The 21594-nt window shown below is 53.0% G+C and overlaps 1 protein-coding gene across 1 annotated transcript in view; it reads right to left on the reverse strand.

The window, feature by feature from the left end:
* Window positions 1–21594, reverse strand: part of GRID1 (glutamate ionotropic receptor delta type subunit 1) — a 703521-nt gene that overhangs the window by 472697 nt on the left and 209230 nt on the right. Inside the window, exon 4 of the mRNA XM_058542810.1 lies at window positions 6733–6938. Within this exon, the coding sequence (XP_058398793.1) occupies window positions 6733–6938 (206 nt within the window). The remainder of the gene's footprint in view (window positions 1–6732; window positions 6939–21594) is intronic.

A 21594-nucleotide genomic window follows, 5' to 3' on the forward strand; every position in this document is an offset into this window, starting at 1 on the left:
AACTCTAGAGAGTATCTCTTCCTCCTGATCTCATTTCTAAGAATTTCTAAGGGAAACAATAAACTTCTCAGACTCGTAGCACTTTTGCTAAAGTACTAAAGGCTTTCAAATCCGTAAACAGTAGGATATAATTAAATGCAAATGTGAGGCCACATTTAAAAATTAATCTTCTATAATTAATTAGTAATTTAAAATATTCCAGTAAATGATACTTAAATGGCACAGAATTATCCTAGCTCTGAGTGATAAAGTCGTCTGCTAAAGATTTATCGTGTTGGAGAGAGAAATATTTGCATATATCATGTGGGACAACAGAACATTGTGATTACTTAATTTACCTTTGCTATAAATGTATTAAAAAGCACAGTCTTTATATTCAAATTGTGGAGGCAAACTCATTCAACGCAGCAAACTCTGAGAAGCAACTGAGTCAAAGCCAGGAGTTAACCCAGGCTGTGCTTCTAGTAAGGATGAAATTAGCCTCTAGGGCAGGCCTGGTGGTGTGGTGGTTAAGGTCACACGCTCTGCTTCGGCAGCCCAGGGTTTGCGGGTTCAGATCCCGGACGTGGACCTGTGCACCACTCATCAAGCCATGCTGTGGCGGCACCCCATATACAAAATAGAGGAAGATGGGCACAGATGTTAGCTCAGGGCTAATCTTCTTCAGCAAAAAGAGGAAGACCAACAATGGATGTTAGCTTAGGGCCGATCTTCCTCACCAAAAAAAAAAAAAAAGAAAAGAAAAGAAATTAGCCTCCAGCCACACTCCTTGCCTGGGAAGCCCATCTGGGCGGGGGTGGGGAAGGATGTTGGGAGTGGCCCTTCCATCTTTGTCCCCTCACCTTCACCTGCTCTTCCCAGCCTGGGTGAAAGGTGACCCCTACTCCCGGAGCAACGGGGAGCTGCCCTACCAACAGCCTGTTCCCCTCACTGTTCTTTCTCCCATCCTTCTCGCTACAGAAAGAGATCACTAATACCTGTCTAACCGCACAGGTGAACGCCACCTGCTGCCGCTGTCACTGGGACCTGCCGTCTCTTTCCGAACCTTGCAGTGCCTTCCCCAGGCTGCTCTGCCACCAGCAGTGCCGGCATCCTGCTTGTGTGTGTGTGTGTGTGCATTTATGTGTAGGTCTGCATGAGTGTGTGTGTGTGTGTGTGTGTGTCTGCCTGTTGGGTTGTGCTAGTCCAAGAGTCTGCTTGTACCAGTGTATGTGGCTGGTTGGTTGTGTCATTGTGTCAGCCTGGGTCTTTGTGTGTGTGCGTGTGTGTCCAGTCTCCCACACCCGCCTGCACTGCTGCTTATCCTCAACCCTCTCCCAACACACTCATCTCTGCTCACTGCTCTCCTCTACTACGCACCACAGCTGGGCCCAGGAACGTCCCACCTGCAGGGCAGCCCAGCCCCCATCTGCTGATCTACCCAGGCCAAGGGCAGGGTTCTTAAACACATTTAAGTCTTACATTAGCAGATGTTTTAAGACCAAAGCCCTTGCTGATATGATGGCCAAGGACTTGTTGACCAGCCAAAAAGGCAACCAAGGCACACACAAGAAAAACCCAGCTTCGGGCCCTTTCTACAGAGGTAAGAAATAAAAAAAATATCCACTCATTTATTCCCTCACCAGCTGCTGTGGGCCAGGCCTTGTGCTGCTCTCGGAAGACAAGATGGTGGATACCACTGGTGCCTGCTCTTGAGGGGTGACATTCTCGTGGGAGGGACAGACTGCCCAACATCGCAGGCCACACGGAGACGGACGGTGCTCGGACTATGGGGCCTGGACAGGTTGCACCGTCTGCCTCATGAACTGTGAGCAAGGAGTGGCAACTCTTCTCCACAAAATGCACAAATGCCTTAAAATAGTTCACTTTTGCTATTCTTTCCAGTAAAACAAAAGAGACGGAGAGGGAGAGAAGAAGAGGAAATAAAGAGGATACAAAAGGAAAGGGAGAGGCCTAAGTACAGCCAGAGACGGGGGCACAGAGACGACACATGAGAGCTGAAAGGACAAAGTCTTGGAGTCCCCACACATGCCCAGAGGGGGCCTCAGTGGACGAGAGCCCTGGGGTGTGCCCTCTCGGCCGGCCACTGGGAATGCCTCGCAGAACTATGGGCATGGTGCATGGCACTACCTCTGTGTTCCCAGCCAGTACTTGACAGTTTCTGGTCCGTAGTTGGCACCTAATGCATACTGGAGAGATGGATGATTCAGTGGCTGAGGGGATGAACGGATGGATAGATGGATGGATGGACGGATGGATGGATGGATGGACGGATGGATGGATGCATGGACGGACGGACGGACGGACGGACGGATGGACGGATGGACGGATGGATGGGTGGTTGAATGGATGGATAAACAGATGGACAGATACACAGATGGGTGGAATCTCCTCCAGGAAGATGAGATGAAGCCCAAGGCCAAAACTGACTGTGAACTGGAGATCTCCCCATCAAACCTGATCTGGAGAAGAAGGAACAGTAAGACACACATACCCCAACAGCCCTGGGGCTGTGGTTATGCAGTGCAGTGTAGGCCGTTAACCTCGAAGACCCTGAAAAGGACCCCAAGAGCAAACCAGTTCTAAAGTTCAGGGTCCCCGCCCTGGACTAGGGAGCCCCTTCCTGCTGACATCCCAGCCTCAGCTCCAGCACCTCCCTGCCCTGCCCACTCACTGCTGCAACCATGTGACACACAAGGCCCTGGATATACTGGGGCTCTCCAGACCCCACTCCCCCAGGCCCACCTTGGCTATGGGGCTAACGAGAGTTTGTTCCTAGAGACCCAGCCACAGTGCCACCTACTCCAGGAAGCATCACTGACCCTCTGGCCACCCCTATCTCTCCCTGACCATACAGCATTGCTCCGTCCTTGGTGCTCTCACAGGACTGGTCCACACCTCTGCTTTTGCAGATGAAGGGGTCTGTTGACACCTCAGTCCTCCCCACCAAGCTGGGAGCCTGTGAGAGCAGGGACAATAGCCTCAGTGCCCAGCACAGAACTTGGCTCAGCACCCAGACTCATTAAATGCTGGAGAAAGGAAAGAAGAGACCCAGGAGCAGAAGAGAGAAGGCTCAAGCAGCCATAGCAGGACTTCCAGGAGCAAGGCCTCTGCCTCGGCCCCCTCGTGGCTGCCACGTTGATCACTTCAGGACTTCCACGGCCCTGGAGTGAAGAGAGGACACCCACATCCCCACCTCCCCCTGCTGGTGGTTCAGGCTGACAGGCTGCATGAGGATAGCATCATGGTGACTGTCACTGCCACTGAAACCCCGCTCAGCAGCCAGTGGTCCAGAGAAGAACCGAGGCCCCGCTGAGGAAGAATGAGTCTAACTCACTTCCCAGTTAGGGGGTAACTGAAAAGAGCCCCCTACCCCCACTCAGACAGCTCCAACGCTGAGCCCAGGGCAGAACAGCCTTCCCTGCCCGAGGAAGGGCTCCCTCCATGGCCTGTGCCCTCGGTAGCCCCCAAGGGCAGTCCCATGGTGGCTCCAGGTCTGGGACCAGGAGACCAGAGTGCTGTCACCCCTGAGGGCAGTCTCCCCAAGGGGAGCCTTTTAAAGATAATGCACTGATGTGGCGGCTGTTAAGACTATGATGAAAAGACCTCAGAGAAGGGGACGTGGAATCAAGACTGCGTGACGGAAGGAGAGGGGATCTTGAGCTGGGGCCTGTTACGTGAGCCCACAGGGCCCCACAGGCAGGCCCTGGTGCCTCAGCCTGCTGCGCTGCCCACCCACCCACCACCAAGGTTCCCTGAACTTGCAGCCCCCAGCCAGGGTAGCCCCTCGTAAAGCGGGACCACGGAGAGGCCAGTGGTTCACGGGCCCCCCAGGCCGAGCCCCCCACAGTAAACAGGTGCACCCTGGATGCTGGGCAGAGAAGCAGCAACCAACACAGCACACTGACAGCCTGGCAGGTCCCAGGCAGCCATTTCCATGTCATGTAGAATTTGTCACTAATGACAATGTAAGTGCCAGCCTTCCCAACTGATTCACATGTAGCTAAACATAAAAGACTGAGGCAGAGCCATCTTCCTCTCTCACTCCCATCAGCCAGGAGTTTTGAGTGCGGAAGGGAAGTAGTGACAGTGGGAGCGCCACATACTCGACCCCTCCTGTAGCTCGTCCATGCCAGCTGATTGGGCACAATATCAACACGTTATCAATAGCAGTGGGGCTGTGAGGCAGTTACTTCCCTGCAACAGTGTTTTGAGTTTCATGAAATTCAGGACATATCCTGGGAGTGGGCCACCCTTGCACATGTCCGCCATCCTTGTCACAACAAAGAAGAGGCTGGGGCAGTCTGCTAATAAGCCCAAGCAATGCCTCCGGGCAGTGAATGAAGGCTTCATGCTGGGACCGCAACCCCCAGGTCTCTCCGAGGGGACCTGCTGGGCTAGCCAGCCACACAGGTCACGTCCACCTCTGGAGGCCAGAGTCCTTCCCCCATTGCACCTAGCTGATACACTAAAATTCTTTGAGCATAGGTACCCTAAAAACCTCTGCCAGACCATGGTGGGAGGCAGCTGAACCACCCTTCCCCATGAAGCCCGCAGGCCGTGTTTTCCCCCTACAGTAACTGCAATGCATTGTCTTTTCTGAAGTCATCCCAGCAATGCAGCAGAGAGGACTCAGGAGTGGCTCAAACCTGGATTTGAATGCTGTTCAAGCCCCAGGTGGCTACTTGCATGACCTTAAGCAAGTCATCCAACTTCTTCAGCCTCAGTGGCCTCTTTTGCAAAGTGGGAGGACTGGAAGACTCACGCAAATGACCAGGCCTGTGGTGGACACCCAGGAAATGATGGCATCCCCCGCCTCCCGATGGCATGGGACCAGAGACTAAGACCCTGACCAACTAGAGCTGCAGGCAACAGAGCCCAGATGCCATCCTTCCCCACAGTCGCCAGCCACCCCTCCCAGGGACTTGTCGCTCTTGCCCAACGTGAAGAGCGGCCACTCCAGGTGCATCCCCAGCTCTGCGGCACCCAGCAAAGCAAAGGCTTTGCAAACATGGTCTGGGAGACTGAGGAGGCAACAGGCCAAAGCCAAGCCGAGCTTATCCAACACTGCAGGAGTTTGCATAATTAACCACTTTGGAATCATATCTTCAGGCCAGTCTTGGTTATGTGTTATATCTTTGCAAAGCCTAGAAACAAAGTAAGGACTGAATTCATCTGGAAGGGAAATGATGAATGCGTGCAGTGAAAAGAGAAGGAATGCTTCTTGAGAAGCTATAGGCCAAATGCTTTCTCGTATCTGTCATCTCCTTCATCCCTACTTTACAGATGAAGAAACTGAGGTTAGGCAGGTGATGCAAATTACCCAAGGTAACACAAACAGAGAGTGGGGGAGCTGGGACTTGACCCCAAATCTGTTTAACTCCAAAACCAATATTCTTTCCACTTCTAAGCTGAATAGCAGAGCAGTGACAAGGAGGAAAGGAAGCGAGGAGAGGAGTCAACGGATTGGCACGTAGAGAGAAGGGGGGAGGCTGTGAGGGAATTACCAGACACCATCACCGGAGCAGACTCCGGCTGGGGGAATTTAGCAAGGAGAAAAGCTTTCCTATGAGCAGACATTGGTACTTCCACTGCTGGGAACATTCTGAGAAAGCCTGACACATTAGTGCTGCTAGTCCTAGGCTGCCCATTATCGGCCTGAATCAGTTCATACAGGGAAATGTGTTCTGGTGAAAACGTCGAGTGCCGACAAGACGTCACAGACTGGCTGACCACCAGCGGGATCTGGGGCCTGATTAGCCAAAAGCATCAGGGCTGCCATCCAATTGCACCAAATTAAGCGTTCTGAATTTTCAGTTCTCCAGCAGTGGGCTTTGTGCTGGTTCTTGATGCATGAGGCAGCATTTTGAGTAATAATTAATAAGAGGGGAACGCAGAATAAGCAAGCAAAAAACATCAAATGGAATTAGTATAATTCTGCTCTTTACTTCAGTTTACTTTCGATCAGGGAGGGCCAACAAGGTGACTGGGGCTGTAGGGGAACCACAGGGAGCTTTCGACCACCCTATGACTCCTTCAGTCCACCCCTGCTCCCAGATACACCACATCCCTAGCAACTCCAGCTCGTCACCTCTCTGCCATTAGACCACCAGGGCCGGCACCAATCAGCCAGCTCATAGAGCACTTCTAGTTGTCTGTTCTGAAATTAATGGACTCTTTGTTAAATGAGTGGGCTCCGTCTTCATGAGAAGGGCCAAACCCCTAATACAGGTGTTTTTTTAAAAAATCTCTGATTAGCCCAGGCACCAGAAAAAAAAGCACGTGCACCAAGTATCATTTGGTGATATGCTACCGACACATCCTCCAGGTGATAATAAATCCCAAGGCAGGTCTGCCCACCTCTGCAGAGTGCTGGAAATTTATTTTATCCCCAGAGGCTTACACCTGTCAACAAAGAGAGGAAAATTAAAAGGAAAAAAATAAACCAAAGGCCTGAGTTTTGCCTTAGAAATCTCTGGCAATGACTAGTAAATAGGCTTCCCAGCAGCCATCCCCAGCTTCTCAGAGCCTGGGTAGGCCTTGGGTCACCTGCTGGGGACCAGTCAGGAGCCAAGTTGTGCTTGGGGTCTCCCCCTTCCTGGCATGTGCTGTGGGCCCAGCACCCACGGGTCCCCATGTCCATGTGTGAGTGGACTGTGCCTGCAGTCCACCTGAGCCACCCCCGTGGAGTCCTGGGCAGTGGCTTCTATGGCCCCAGGCCCCACAACCTACCTCGTTGATGAAGGAGTGGGCCCCCTGCGGGCTGAGCAGCAGGATGGCGCGGCGCAGCGTGTCCCGGTAGCGGTTCAGCTCCTCCGTCTTCATCGTGGTGAAGAGGCTGGTGAACACGTGGCTAATGTTCTTGTCTACCTTTTGTAAAGAGACGTCAAGGCCCAGCCGCGAGGCCTGGTCCAGAAAGCTTTGGAGCCCACGGATATCTGAGCAGTGGAGAAGAAGAGGAGGAGAGAATGGTCTTTAACGGGACGTTGGAGGGTATCTAACTCCAACACTCCCCCTGTACAGGCCACCGCCAGAAGCAAGGGCTCAAGTCTGCCTCAGTGACGCACTGAACAGAGGCGAGAAGGCATCTATTTAGTCCCAATGTCCCTCAGCGGCATCCAGCCCCAGGGTAAGTGTCTCGCACCACGGGGAGCACTTTCTGCCATCCAGCACGTCCTGTGACCTGCACGTCCTTCAGGAAGAGCTCCCTTTCTCTCCCTACTGCTTTCACCCGATGGGAGTGAAAGGTCTAGCAGATCTGTCCCCACAGCTACATGTGGTGGTGGGTCCTAGCCCTGGCCCCGGGTTCCCACCACCTCCCTCTCCTTCCCGCGGCAGAGGCTCCTTGGTCTTCAGTGGCGAGCTGAGGCCGCTGACTGCCATGACCGGAGCAGGCGCAGCCTCAGTCCCTGCCCCAGTCCTGCGACTGAACAGCCTGGACCCTCACACCCCAGCCCTGAGGCTTGGGACCCTGTCTCCTTCCAAGGACCTGATTTTCCTGGATGAAACTCTCCTCCTCCACTCTCTTTCCAGCTGGGGTGACCCTCAACCCAAGTCCAACCAGAACTTCCAATCCTGAGTGGTTCAGGGGTGAGCAGGGGTCCAAGATGGTCCCCTGAGCGCCATCCTGGCACTTTGGTGGAGCACCTGGGAGAGAGGCCTGCTCTTTCCCCCGTGGTCGCCAAGAAGGCAGGATGCAAGCCTAGGGCAGGAAGGGAGCAGGGGAAGCTGGAAGAAATTACCAGGGAACAGGCGTCCAGAAGGAGCTTGGGGCCCAGCTATATGCACATAGGTGCAAACCTACTCTTGTGAGGGCCAGGGGCTGCTGAACATTCCTGTTAACCAGGGCCCAGTCTTCCCTCAGCAGCAACCCTGCAGGAGCCATCCGGCTTCTCCAAAGGGAGGCCTGCCCAACAGTAGAGCCAACACAGAGGCAAGCAGGTCTGAGAGTGAGACACCGTCCTGATGATGTCATTTAAGCCTCTGGGTCCATCTGTGAAGGTGTTTCTCCGAGATTTTTCAGTTCCATGAGCCAAAGAATACCCTTTCTTTCCTAAGCCACCTTGAGCTGGATTTCGGTCACTTGCAGCCCGAAGTCTCAACCCATAACCACTTTTTCAAAGTGGTTGTTTCCTTCATCTGGCCCTTAGCTGCACTCCAGCTCCCAAAGGCCAGCCCACACCTTAGCCACCCCCTTTAACGGACGCTCTACCCACACCCCACAGGCTGTACTCTCCCCGGGCCTGCGATGACCATGCGCTGCCACAGGCACGCCCCGGCCCGTCCAGCCACCCAGAATCAAATTCAAAGTAAACAGTGTTAATTCAACCAGATCGTTTTCTCAACCAGTTCCTCTTCCAAACTTTCACTTCATGCCCATTCCACAAACTTCTTGAGCTCTACACACACATGCAGGCCCCATGTGTGCTGCTGAGCAGTCCCCTAGCTGCCCATCTTGCCAGGAAGACAGGCTCACCTGTAAATCTAGTTCCAACTGGACATGACAACAGCAGCCATGGAAAGCCAGACACAGCGCTGGGGAGGAGACCAGAGCACCATGGCAGTCAGGATTGGGGTGCCAGGGGGAATGTGCACAGGGTCCCTATTTCCCACCACAGCGGGAATAGGGTCTGAGCACCTGCCGTGGACTCCAACACTTAGGATTTAGCATAGTTCCTTAACACTTGGGCAAATCATCTATCCACTTTGGGCCTCAGTTTGCTCATTTGTAAACTAGGATGAAAGTCCCTGACAGCCGTTCTCATAGGACTGTGAGGAGCCACAATTCTTGAGGGTCCCCCTGCTTACGTCTCAGGGCCCTGCACCTAGGCGGCACTGACAGCCAACCTCCTAATGGCCCATGGGGAGGGCATAGCAGTGCCCAAATGAGAGCCCTGGGAGCCTTCTAGAGATGGCAGATGCGTGCCTGATATTCAAGCCCGTGGCACTCATGTTCCAGCACAGCCATGAGTTCAGCCAGCTTCATCCATTGGCAGCCTGGCTCCTAGAGCTCAGACACGTGCCCAGAGCTGCTTGCCCAGCAGAGCACGAGGGGCTCAGTGTTGCTCTGCCCACCTAGTCAGACAGAAAGAAGGTGCCAGGTAGGAGGACAGTTCCTCTTAACCAAGCCCCAGGACCCCCAAAGCTGCCAAGTGAAGAAAGGTGACCAAAAGAAGACCACACAGTGCCTCACACCTGCCCCAGCACTGGGGGCTCCAACACACAGGCCCTAGTCTGTCAACTCCCCTGGGAGACCCAGAGATGCCATGCAGTCCCCATCAGTCTCCTCCTGCCCCAGAGATCTGTAGCCCCAAAGCCTCCTGAAAGAGAATTTTGAAGAGGTTCTTCAGAGCTTCTTCACCCATCAGAGGGAATGGTGGGGCAATGCGCAGAGATGGCTCAAGGAGCGTAAGTGCCAGAGGGGGAGGGGACCCCTAACTAGAAAAACACAGGGCTGGTGTCAACCCTGGCCCTCCCTTTCCTGAGCACAGCACAACTCACACCTGCCGATAATAAGCTTGAACCTCTCAGCACTAAGCAGACATCCATGCCCAAACCAGCAGCAGACTCCTGTGCCAGGCATGCAACTGCTTTCACCTGTGCCCACGACAGTTTCCCCCTCCATCTGTGCTGTCCAACATAGCAGCACTAGCCACATGTGGCTACTTTAAAATTAAATTCATTAAAATTAGATAAAATCACACAGTTCCTCAGTTCACATTAGCTACATTTTAAACACTCCATGGCCACACCTGGGCTGGTGGCTACCATATTGGACAGTGCAGATGTAGATCATATATGATGGATCATCACAGAAGGTTCTATTGCACGATACTGGTTGAGAAACTATCTTTTAATCAGCATGGTGTAAATGATGTTCCCAAATATGGCAGATTAGCTGCATTCAGGCCCCTGGTAATGGCCCCCCCCTTCCCATGCCTCTTGCCTTGTCACTTTGAAGACCCTTCCAACTCCCACTGTGGGTTCGGCCACATTACCTGCTTTGTCCTACGAGACGTTTAATTTGGCATAAGCAGAGGTTTGAATAAGTGTTTATGCATTTCCGTGTCCACTCCTGGACCTTGCCACCGCCATGAGAACATCCCTGAGCCAGCCTGCTGGAGGGATGTGGACATGCAGGGAGAAGCAGCAGGTCGGCCTAGGCAGCCACCCCCAGCCCCTCGCCAGCCAAATTCCGACGCACAAGCAAGCCCAGAGCAGAACTGCCTGTTGATCTATAGACTCATGAAAAATCTAAGCCACTAAGTTTGGGGGTGGTTTGTTTCTCAGCAATAACTGACTGACAGATGGAGTTCATCAGGTGCATTATGTCTAGTAAACCCTATGAAAACTTCAGTGAAAGATCAGGGCCTGTGTCTAAAAAAGCTGCGCCACACACAGCTTTCCCACAGCACCATCCACGTGAGGCTGAGTGCGAGCCAGTCCCAAGGCAAGGCCACTAGCGGCTCCTGCAGCCCCGTCCCTTCACCTAGACACCAACAGTCCTCACTGCTCCACGGCCTTGGCTCTGACCCAGATCTGAGCACAGCTGAAAGGACCACTTGAGAGCCGCCTGGGACAGGCATGTAGGTGGCTCCCTGAGACTACCGTCCACCAGTGCCCACTCCTCTTCCAGCAACTTCCAAGGCCACTGCGAGTCCTTTAAAGTGGCAGCGACTGGCCATGTCCGCATAGGCATGCTTTCCGCACATTTACGTGAGCACGTCCTCAGGGAGGGCTCCAGCATGATCGTGCCCATGGGTCCACGAGTCTGGTAGGGCTCCTGGGACCTCGTGCATCACAACAGCATGGCCAGTCCTCTCAGGCTGGGGGAGAAGTCCCCTCCAGTCCCGTCCCTGTGGTCCCCCTGCCTAAAACCATCTCAACCCACAGGACTGTTTCATTTTCTCGGGGAATAGGAGGTGTCAAGGGGGATGGCAACTGTCTTGAGACCCACAAGTACACACGAGGACATGCACACATGGCGAACACAGCCCTCAGAGCCCCTGCACGCCCTCAGCTGCTGCATTTCTACCTTCTGTTCAGGCAGCCCCTGGTGGGACTGAGCCATCAGAGAGAGTTTAAGGTCCCTGTCAGCAGCCGGCTCCTCACACCTGGAAAAAGTGATGCAGGCTGAGGCAGCACCCCCAAGGGACCACAGCCCCAGCTACAATCGCCTGCTCTTACTTGGCTGAAAAGGTCAGCTCTCAGCCTCTGAAGCTCTTATTCAGCTGCACTGGGGGAGGGCTAGGGGCAGAATAACAGTCAAGAGTACAAGCTAACTTTGCAGCCCTTCTGCCATTCCCCAGGAACAGGGACAAGGAATCTGCTTCTCCAACAGAAGTCCTTTTCTCCTTACAAGAGACTGTTTCCAACACCACCCTACCCCATCCTCCCAAGAAAGCCAGCTGTCCACTGCTGCTCCCCGGGAAGGAAGAATTCTCCAAGAAGGTTGATGAGGGACAGAGCTGGGGCTTCTCCCATGGGCAGCAGAGTGGGCACCCTAGGAGCCCCTTGGACCTCAGGGAGTTCTGGACCTTGGCCCGGGCCCCACCCTGTGCAGACTGGCCAGCCCAGACCCACTACCACTGGGGAGGAAGCTAATGGGGCCACACTGGGGCTCGCATAGCCCCATCCTAGAAAGGGCGGGAGATGGCAAAGGGCCCCCAGCTCTCCGAGCCGGCAAGGGGAGGTATGAACCATGGAAAAGAGCATTGATCCCCCAAACAGGGACAGGGAAAGGCTCTCAGGAGAGGCATCCTGCTCCCCAGAGAAAGGATGCAGTTCAGCGTACATGGGCGAGTGCATTACTATGAGGAATTTGATGTGATAATGCCTCAGGACAGGCCTCAGTGTCCTTTGGACCACTCTCCGGGCTCTCAAGGGACCCAGTCACCAGAAGTCTTTCGAATACCCGAACCTGACCAAGTCATCCTGTCGACACTCATTCATCCCTTCTTTTCTCCAATATTCACTGAGAGCTTTCTCTGTGTTGGTACCCCTCCCAGGTGCTGAGAAACAAGAATGAATGAGCCCATGATGTTTCTGCTGTCAGGGAACTTAGATTTCAGGGGCTGCAGAACCGACCGGAACAAAAAAACAATGTGCTAAATAGATAATTTCCAACAGTGGTAAGAGCACTGAAGAAAACAGATGTTGGGCTGGAAGAAAAAGCAGGGGGTGGGGGTGGGAAAGTCCCCTGTGAGGAGCATCACTGAGAAGGAGCCAGCTCTGGAAACCTCTCAGGGAAGAACACTCCAGACAGGAGAAACAGCACATGGAAAGTTCCAGAATGAGGCATCTGTGATGCCAAATGAAGAAGGGCCTTGCTCACCCCATGATGGGGACCAGGAATAGGGAGGATGAGGGGCCTGGACTGTGGAGCTGCCAGGGAAGGAAGCTGGATCAGCAGGCACCAGGGAGCACCTCCACCAGTGGAGGACGGGAGGACACAGGTTCCAAGCGCCTGAGTCTGGGGCCTCCTCTGCCCCATCCCTCCTCTCTCCGACAGACCATCTTCCTAATGCTGGGCCCATGCACACTCTGGCACTTACCAGCCACTCACCTCTCTGCCCACTGCCACCCACATCGCGTTGCTCTAAAGCTCTTGCCAAAGTTGTCAACAAATGAGGCTCCTCCTCTCTCTTCGTTTTTCATGGGTTCTCCAGAGCACCCAGCCTGTGACCACCCATCCTTGAAGCCCTCTCCCCTCTGACCTTCCAGACACTACGTTCTCCCCCTGCTCCCACCTACTTCCCGAGCCCTCCCCTTAGGCACTCCTGCACACATGCCCAGCCAATCCTGGGCTTCCCTCCGGCATCACACATTCCGTCAGCCGGGCTTGGAAAACCTCAACACCAGCACCTAGACTGGCCACGGGCTCTCAACTTCTCCTCCGACACATCCCTCGAGCCCACCTGCATGATCCCTTCCCAGGTTCAGGCTCCATCAACTCCTGCCTGGGACTTCTGCCACAGCACCCTACGAGGGGCCCCTGTCCCTGGGGTCTGTCCCTCCAATGCCTTCGCCAGGATGTTGTGTAAGTTCCCCTCTGCTCATGAGATAGCCTTCCTCTAAAACCTTCCATGAACAACACAAGTTTATTTCCAAGTTGCCAAGAAGTTAATATCCTCAAAAGCATCAATCCATCACAGACAAACAAACAGCCTTCTAGAGACTTTACTACTGTATGTAAATAAGCTCCATACATCTTAGCCTGGTACATAAGAGACTCTCTGGTCCCAACGGCTTCCTCTGCTTTTGTATCACCACGACCCACTTCCACCACCACCACCAGAAACCACGCACCCAAACTCTGGAAAAAGAAGCTCTTTGCCCTTCCCTGGGCATCTTCCATCACACACATACCCTCACACACACCACACCACACATACACACACACCCCCCCCACACACACGCATATGTCTGCCTGGATGCTCCCAATTTGAAATTTACAGAGCCCCACCCTCCTTCAAGACCCAGCTGAAATGATGCCTCCCCTCAGGCCATCTCAGGTCCTCAACTCAGAAGTCATGCCTCTCGAGTTTCATACTCAGGGACATGGGAAGCAGGAACTAGGTCCTTCTCATTTCTCTACCCAACCCCAAGGCTCACTGCCTAGCCCAGAGTCAGGGACAGTAAAAGTCTGTGGAATCAAACTGGACCAAAGCAAGAACCCGTCTGAAGCCCAGCGCAACCTCAGCAACCACACAATGGTCACATACCCGATGGAGGCACAGCTCTACTGGGCAAGGAATGGAAATTGGACAAAGCTTTTTCAAAATCTAAGGCTATAGCTGTGACTATCCCACCACTCCTTCTGAAAAAAAAGCAGATAGTCATGAGTATTTTAAATACTTTCTTTCTGAAAAGTAATTGAAACGAAAGAACACACTTTAAATTGCTTCCCCTACTATTTTCAATTTCCCAGAAAGTTCCAAGCATTGAGAGTACTTATAAAGAATATTTTACCATCTGTAATATGCATATATATGTATGAAGGCTGCCACCTCACACCCAGAAGAAGTTCACAGTTAGAAGTGTTTAGGAATTATTGGCAAATTTTCCAAAAGCTGAGACACAACTTTGATTCTTTTTTTTAACTTCTTTCTTATCTGGCCCCCAAATATATGTTTCAAATTTCTTCCAGATTTAGTTTACCCAAATTCAAGTTCATTCCCAAGACCGCTGCCAGGCTCCTCTCCTCCTTTATTGCCCATTCCCTTCCCGACCACCAACTCAAAATGCCCCCATCTTTGCCACAGTCATGGAACAGCTACAGAAACGGGGTGTGATGGAGGCTGAGGCTGCAGGTGAGGAAGCAGCCACCACTTCCAAGAAAAGAGATGGCCAAGACCTACCTGTTGTGGCTGCAGCCAAAAGTTAACACCCTTCCCTCTGCTCAGCACCCCTTTGGTGCCTCACTCTGTCACACCTCAGCAGCCCAGCCGAGCACTGCCTGCTTCCCCTCCTCCTTCCTTCCTTTCTGGTATCCTTTCTTTCTTCCTTCCTGAAATATTTCCTGAGCATTGTCCTGGGCCAGGCCCTAAGCTGGGCCTGGAGCGGCAGACTTTTTAAATTTCACAGCCCCGTCCTCAGGGAGCTCTCAGTCCTGTGGGTAAGACCGAGCCCAAAGCAGAGAGCGGCCCCCTCTGCCCTGTACCGAGCACCTCCTATGTGCCAGACTGCATTCCATGGGTGAATTAACGCACTGCAGTCCATCCACGTAGGTGTGGCAAAGGAGATCTCTCTGGGTGTCAGGCGGGCAAAGAGGAGGCTCACGGGACTTCAGTAAACAGAGCAGTAGAGACACACAGATGTGGCCCATCCACCCGGCTCTCAGCAAAACAGCAAGCAGGCTTCTCCCCGTCATGGCGTGACTAGGACTCCCAGGGCCCCAGCAGAGGCTGGCTTCAGGTGAGCAGGAAGACCCTCAGGAGGTGTCCCACTGTCCTCAGGGGCACAGTGCCCCATGTCTTCTTCCCGAGGGTCTCATCTGGGTGCGAGATCTCACCTGTCCTGGTCACAATCTCAGCTGCCCAGACAACAGTTACAGCTGACCTGGCCCTGGGAGTCCTCCAGAGTGACATCCCATCCCCAACCCCATAAAACACCCCGCTCTCTGTGTTAGCCATGCCTTTTGTTGTCTGTATGCGGCTCCTTTGACGTCTGGGCCTTGCTGTCCCTCGAGGACTGCCCCTCAAAGGGCTGGCCGATTCCTAGAGACACTAAATGACCTACCCCAGAGCACCCTTTTCACATGCAAACCAATGACTCCAGAGCCAGCACCCCCAACCACCTCCTCTGTCAGGCTCTCACACTTTGGGCCACTGTCCCCCTGTCCTAATCACCCCAGGGCCAGATACCAGGCAACTCAGGACACTCCTGTGCCCCAGAGCCTGCTGAAATTATTCAAACTAGCCAATCCTAAGCCTGCTCACCCCACCCCGCCCATTTTCTCCTGCAGAAATCACATTAAGGTCTCTTGTCCAGAGTTCCCCTCCTCCCTCTGCCTCCTGACCAACCCTGGTCTACCCTCACCCCCTGGTGCCCCCCCCTGGAATGGCATGCCCACTCCTCCTGGGATTTATGAGTAACAAACTGTCTTTTCAGTGGCAGGCATCTCCTGTTCTCTTGGCCTCACCACACCTGAGTAATAATAAAACACTCCCTCCCATGGTGACCCACGACGCAGCTTAGGGAGGGGCACACAGAAGCAGCCCCACTGGCCACATTCCCCTGAGGGGGCACAGAATAAGCTCAGGCATGGATTCAAATCCTACCCTTCACTAACTGGGTGAGTTTGGGCAGCCACCTCTCTGAGCCCATTTCTTCATCTGCAAAGAGAGCTAACCCCCCCTTCCTCGTAGGGGCACCCTGATCCTCCAGTGAGGGGCACACCTTACTGCCGACACAGTGCAAAACAGATGCTCAGTGGCTATCAGCTCCCTTCCAACCTTCTCATCAGCACTGGGAACACCCCCAAAAGGTTCCGAAATGAACAAATCATCTCTCTTGTTCTAGAGGCTCATCAAGAAGGGAGATGCCATCCTGACAATCAAATGACACAATAGAAGACTAAAAAGGTTGGCTCTCCCTTCTGTGATAATGGAAATTACAAAGTTGTAAAGTGGGGAAAGGGGAGGGTCTGTCATTGAAACTTCCTGAGAAAGAGAATAAATTTCTGCCCATTATAGGGGCCCATAATATCTGGGGGCCTTCTGCTCAAATAGGTTCAGAACCAGCCAAGAAAGCATGTGAGAGCAGGTTCTGGAAAGGGGAATGGGTCATCTGGATAATTCCTCGTGGGCACATTTACACGGTATGTGTGCACACATGTCATTTCAGATATAGAGGCCCATGTGTGAGCCTTGCCCCAGCCCCTTCCTGGAGCCCCGGCAATGGAGGGCATTGCCTGATCACAACACGTTCACTTCTCCTCAAGCTCTGTTCCTTTCCATTTAAAAAACAAACACAAGGGGAAAACATTTTAAATAATCAGGCTGGAAGATCGAGATTAAAAACAATTTAAAATAAACGTCTACTCTGGCACTTTGGAAAAAACATACCACGCTGCATTAAGTGCTTTGAATTAAGTAAATTACACCAAGTAACTAATTTACATAATGATCAAAATTTGCATTTTACACATGTTATGATGAAAACCAGTTTATAAAATAATTCTTCACCAACTTCTATTCCGAGTGAGGTTCCAGTATTTGGATAAAATTCTGTGGTGTTGATCTGCACTGTCTTTCATGTTTCAAATTTCTGGCACCTTCAATATTTTTTTAACCTGGCAGGTTCCTATTCCCACTGCAATAAATAGTCCCTTTGATTTGCAATTCCCTTTCTTCAACTGAGTGAGATCATATTTTTAAAGAATCCATAATATGCTAATGCTTCTCAGAATTTTCACAAATAAAGTTTGATGTTCCTGTCACCTTTCACTTACGAGGTACTTGGTATTGATTTTAGTTCTTCCCCCAAGATTTGCAGGGTCGGTTTGCAAAGCCCTGCAGCTTTGGATGCCATATTTTCAGGATCAGGAATCAGAATGGCATTTCTCAACAGGCTTCTCTCCTGTGCTGACAGGCCTCCTGGGAAGGGAGAAAGACCCACTGGACAAGCCTGCAGGAGGCTGAGCACGAGGCCCTCAAAGAGACTGGCCGCCAGCCCCCAGAGGCCACTCTACGCCTTCAGGTCCTAGTGCCTGGTAGGCAGGCCCGGAGCCAGAACTCCCTCTCCCCAAGCTGCTGGATGCTTAGATGCTTCATGTCTTTTCCCCTTCTCCAAAGCCTGTGTGGAAGGGACAACCATCCCATTTCATAGATGAGAAAACTAAAGCCAGAGAAGCTGAGCCCATCCATCAACACCATATAGCCAGCAAGAGGAATGACCCACAGTCATACTTTGAGAAAGTTCTGGATATTTTCCTGGACTTCTCTCTGATGTAAGTAAGGTCCAGAAGCAAATGAAGAAAAGTAATTTCCAAGTGTTTACCCAAAACAGCCACATTTGAATTTCCAAGGGGCCCCAAAGCGAATGACTTTGCTTTTTGTTAATGCCACAGTCAAATGACCTCCCTCCGTTGGCATGGCGGGACGCATGCCCCACGCGGTGAGGAGGATGGAATCATCATACAGCACTTGCTTATGAAGGTCTGACTTTGAGCCGGGGACTCTGCTCAGCATTTTGTGTGTAATGTCTCATTTAATCCCCATGACACCACAATGTCTGGCCCGAAGTCATCCAGGCCTCTGGTGCCTGGAGCTCTTTACCCACATTGACCAACCAGTCAAAGGCTCCTAGGAGGGATGGGAAGGAGGCAGGTCAGCGCCCCTAACCATGTGCAGGTGCAGAGCCAGGTCCCTGACACACACACTTCAGAGCCTCGAGCATCCTTAGGGAACTGCCACATTACGCCCACTTCACAGATGAATTCTGGCTCAGAACAGAGCTGGGATTCAATCCCAGATCCATCTACTGTCAGAGGCTCTGCTCTCTGTGCCACATCAAGGCACGGGACTAGCTGGTGGTGGCCAGAATCCCCCCACCCCAGCCCAGGCCTACAGAGTGGCCACTCCAGACACACAGACCTCCAGAGGGACCACACAGCACACTAGTCAGGGCTGGAGTTGAGCTTTTAAGAACGGCAAAAAGATGAAAACGTGACGCATGCCATTATGGCTGTTAATTTGCAATCAGTATTAATAACTGACATTACACAGTGAAATGCAACATCTTCATTAATTCTGTAAATTACCACTCTGAGGAAAAACCCACACTCCTGGAAATAGCAGCCCCGACCGGGCTGACTCGGAAACAACCCTGGGGATGCCGCCTGCCGACCCCATTCCTCACTCGCTCGGGGACCAGCAGCCTCTCACCTCCCAGTGACAAGGGTGTGGGACTGTCCCACAGGCACCTCCCTCACTCAGGCTTTCCCCAAACACATGTCTGGTGCCCACCCCGTGCCATGCCCATTGTGGAGGCTAGAGAGATGGATCAGACACCTGATGGATCAGACAAAGAGCTCAACGGAAACAGATAAGCAAGCAATGCATGAAGATCCGCTAGGAGCCTCGGGAAACGCACGGGAAAGAGTCTGCTGGCTTGGGCAGTGTCTGGCAGAGACAGGTCTCTGGGAACCTTCAGAGAGCTCAGCACAGGAACTGGGGTCTGCAGGACGAAACAGCTTTTTCTGGGTAGACAAGAGAGGGAAGAATACTCCCAGCCAAGAGGATGTCAGCATCAAAGGCCTCCTGGAACCCAGCGGCCCACCTGGGGACCCACTGATGGCTCTGTTTGGGTGTGAGGAGCATGGGGCCTGGTGTGCCCCCAAGGAAGATGGCCCCACTGGCATTCTTGGGACTGGCCAGAAAGCAGCAGGAGAGAAGGAGGGGTGTCAGGGTGGCCTGAGGGTCAGCTGAGACCAGGACTTGTGGCCCCAGCCACGCCAACCCCATCCCTCCTGCTCACTCCAAGTCAAGTCTCTGAGGCAGAGGAAGGACCAAGAGGCAGCAAAGTCAGCACTCTGGAGGCAGCCCAGAGCACCCGTGTGCGCCTGAGCACCCCCCACAGCCAGGGCCAGGGGGCAGAGCAGCTGCTACCCAGCCCTTGTGGGGGCCTTTTCAAAGTAGGGCTGTGGCTCCCAGGTAGGAGAGAGTTAGGCTTTGGGGCCTGACACAAGGAGACAGGCTCATCCCTGTGGCCATCTGTGGCCTGAACATGTCTTCTCAGCTCTCTGGGCCTCAGTTGCCACCTCTGTAGAATGGGCAGGGTGATGCCTCCATCGTGGACCATCGTGAGGTGCAAACAGGACAACGGACACAAGCACCTGGGACGGAGTCCGCGTGGGGAGGGCTCCAAATGACAGGCACCACCACCCCACCCCTCCTGCTCCTTGCCAGCCCTGGCAGAGGAAGCGTCCATCTTCACAGCTCTCCGTTGACCTCATGACAAATGTTCTTTTACTTATGTATTTAATTTACATAATTATGCTCTGATATTTACTTGAGTTTAATTTGTTACCAACCAGAGCCAGTAGTGAAGCTCAGCAAGGGGCCCACGGATGCCACCGCCCTTCTCTGGGGCCCTCCGAATGCTGCCTCTGCAGGACCCATCCTGCCCGAGCGCAGGCACCAGGCACGGAGCCTCACGCCTCCCTGTGCCAGATGGGTACCAGGTCGGGGGGGTTCGCTGCCCACGAAGACCTCACATAGAGAGGGAGAGACACACAAACACCGTCCCGGGAACAGCTCTCCGTGCCAGCCCCAGAGGGAAGTGTGGGCAGTGCCAGGCAAGGAGGGCAGGAGTCCTCTGCTCAGGGAGTGTGGGGAAGGGGCCGCGCTGGGCATCAGGCTGAGCTGGAGTCAGGGGGCAGTGGTGTGCTGATGGCATTGCCAGGGCCTCTTTGGTGCAGAGGAGAGTAGGGGGACCCAGGGGTGTGGTGCAGATGAGGCTGGAATCCAAGGCAGGGCAGACCACAGACGGCAGTGTGGACATGCCCTGGAGTGGAAGAAGGGTTTGATTTTGAAAAATCTGGTAGTTCTGTAAGAGGGGGCATGACCTGGAGGGCAAAGGTCCAGAGGCCATCAGAAGCCAAGGCTATGGCCCAGGCAGGACCCAGTGGCACCTGAAGGCGGGTGGGAGAACATGGTGCAGAGGAGGGCCTTTGGCTGCAGAGAAGGAAACGAGGAAGGAGTAAGGATTATGCCTGCCAGGGAGGGGGATGGGGAACCAATGACAAGGGACAGAAACGTAGGCAAGGGGCAGGGGCTCAGCCCCGGGAGAACAGCAGCTCAGTCCCAGGCCTGTGCTGGGTGTGCACCTCCCCTCCTTCACCCCGCACATACACACATATGCACATGCACATACTCTCGTGCACTTATGTGTCCACACCACACACAGGCACGCTCATGTTCACACACTCACATATTCACACACACACCTTCACACACTTGCTCACACACATACACTCCCTTACACACTTGTACTCACACTCACTCACACACTCACACAGTCGTATGCTGGAATCGGCTTGTACCATCTCATGAGAGCCTGCTGTTAAATTTTTAGGAGCCAGTTATTAAACACAGCTACCATAAATTAAACTATATTAATTTATAATTAAAGAAATTATATTACAAACAAAATGGATAAATACACAAAGCTCATCACTTCTCAATTATTTTTGCTGCATTTTACTATTATCTATGCTTGTGAGGCGACTCGTGTCTATTCTATCTGAAATACCACATAATGAAGTGTCAGCCCTTCCCAGCTCCTCGTTCAGTGACATCAGTAAGCTCAACTCAGCCACCATGGGAGCATCGACACTCCAGAAATTAGGGAAACTACGAGGCCTTCTGTTTTCTTGGAGGGTTGGTTGCTAAACATTTACCAGCATGCCACTGCTCACAATGCTCACACACATTCATGCCCCCCACACTCACATGCACACACACCCACTCACACCTGCACTCACACTAACACACTCATACAGTGGCACTCAACTCACATACACACTCGCACACCCACACACACACTCATTCACACACAATACACTCTCACTCTCTTACACATGCTCCAGCATTTCATCTCCCCTAACACCACGCAGACGGTCAGAAACCACAGCCACACCTGGCAGGGAGAACGGAGCTGCTCTGAGGCTGAAGGAGCTGTACACCCTGCTTGCTCTGGCCTCTCCCTTCCCTGGGCCAGGGAGCTGACCCCACACAGGAAGGTGACTGTGCTGCGGCCTCCCACATTGTCCTGGAAGCAGAGGCTCAGCACCTCACTTTGGTAATTGAAAGCAAGACGAAGGCAGAGACGGGTCATAATTGGGCCAGTGGTCAGCAGAGGCTGGGAGCTCCTCAAGGATGAGGTGACGCGGCTAGACACCCTGACCCAGGCAATCAGGCCATTCTGGGAGCAAACACAGGTGGCCAAGGGCCTCTGTGGCCCCACATAGCCCAGCTTTCAAAACATGCGTACTGAATCCCAAAATTAAACCCACATCTATATTAATTAAGAGTCAGGATCCGCAGGCCTAACAGGACTGCCGGTTCATCCATCACAAGCTAGCTAACC

The sequence above is a fragment of the Diceros bicornis genome, chromosome 6 (assembly GCF_020826845.1).
Source record: "Diceros bicornis minor isolate mBicDic1 chromosome 6, mDicBic1.mat.cur, whole genome shotgun sequence".
NCBI classification, from domain to species: domain Eukaryota; kingdom Metazoa; phylum Chordata; class Mammalia; order Perissodactyla; family Rhinocerotidae; genus Diceros; species Diceros bicornis.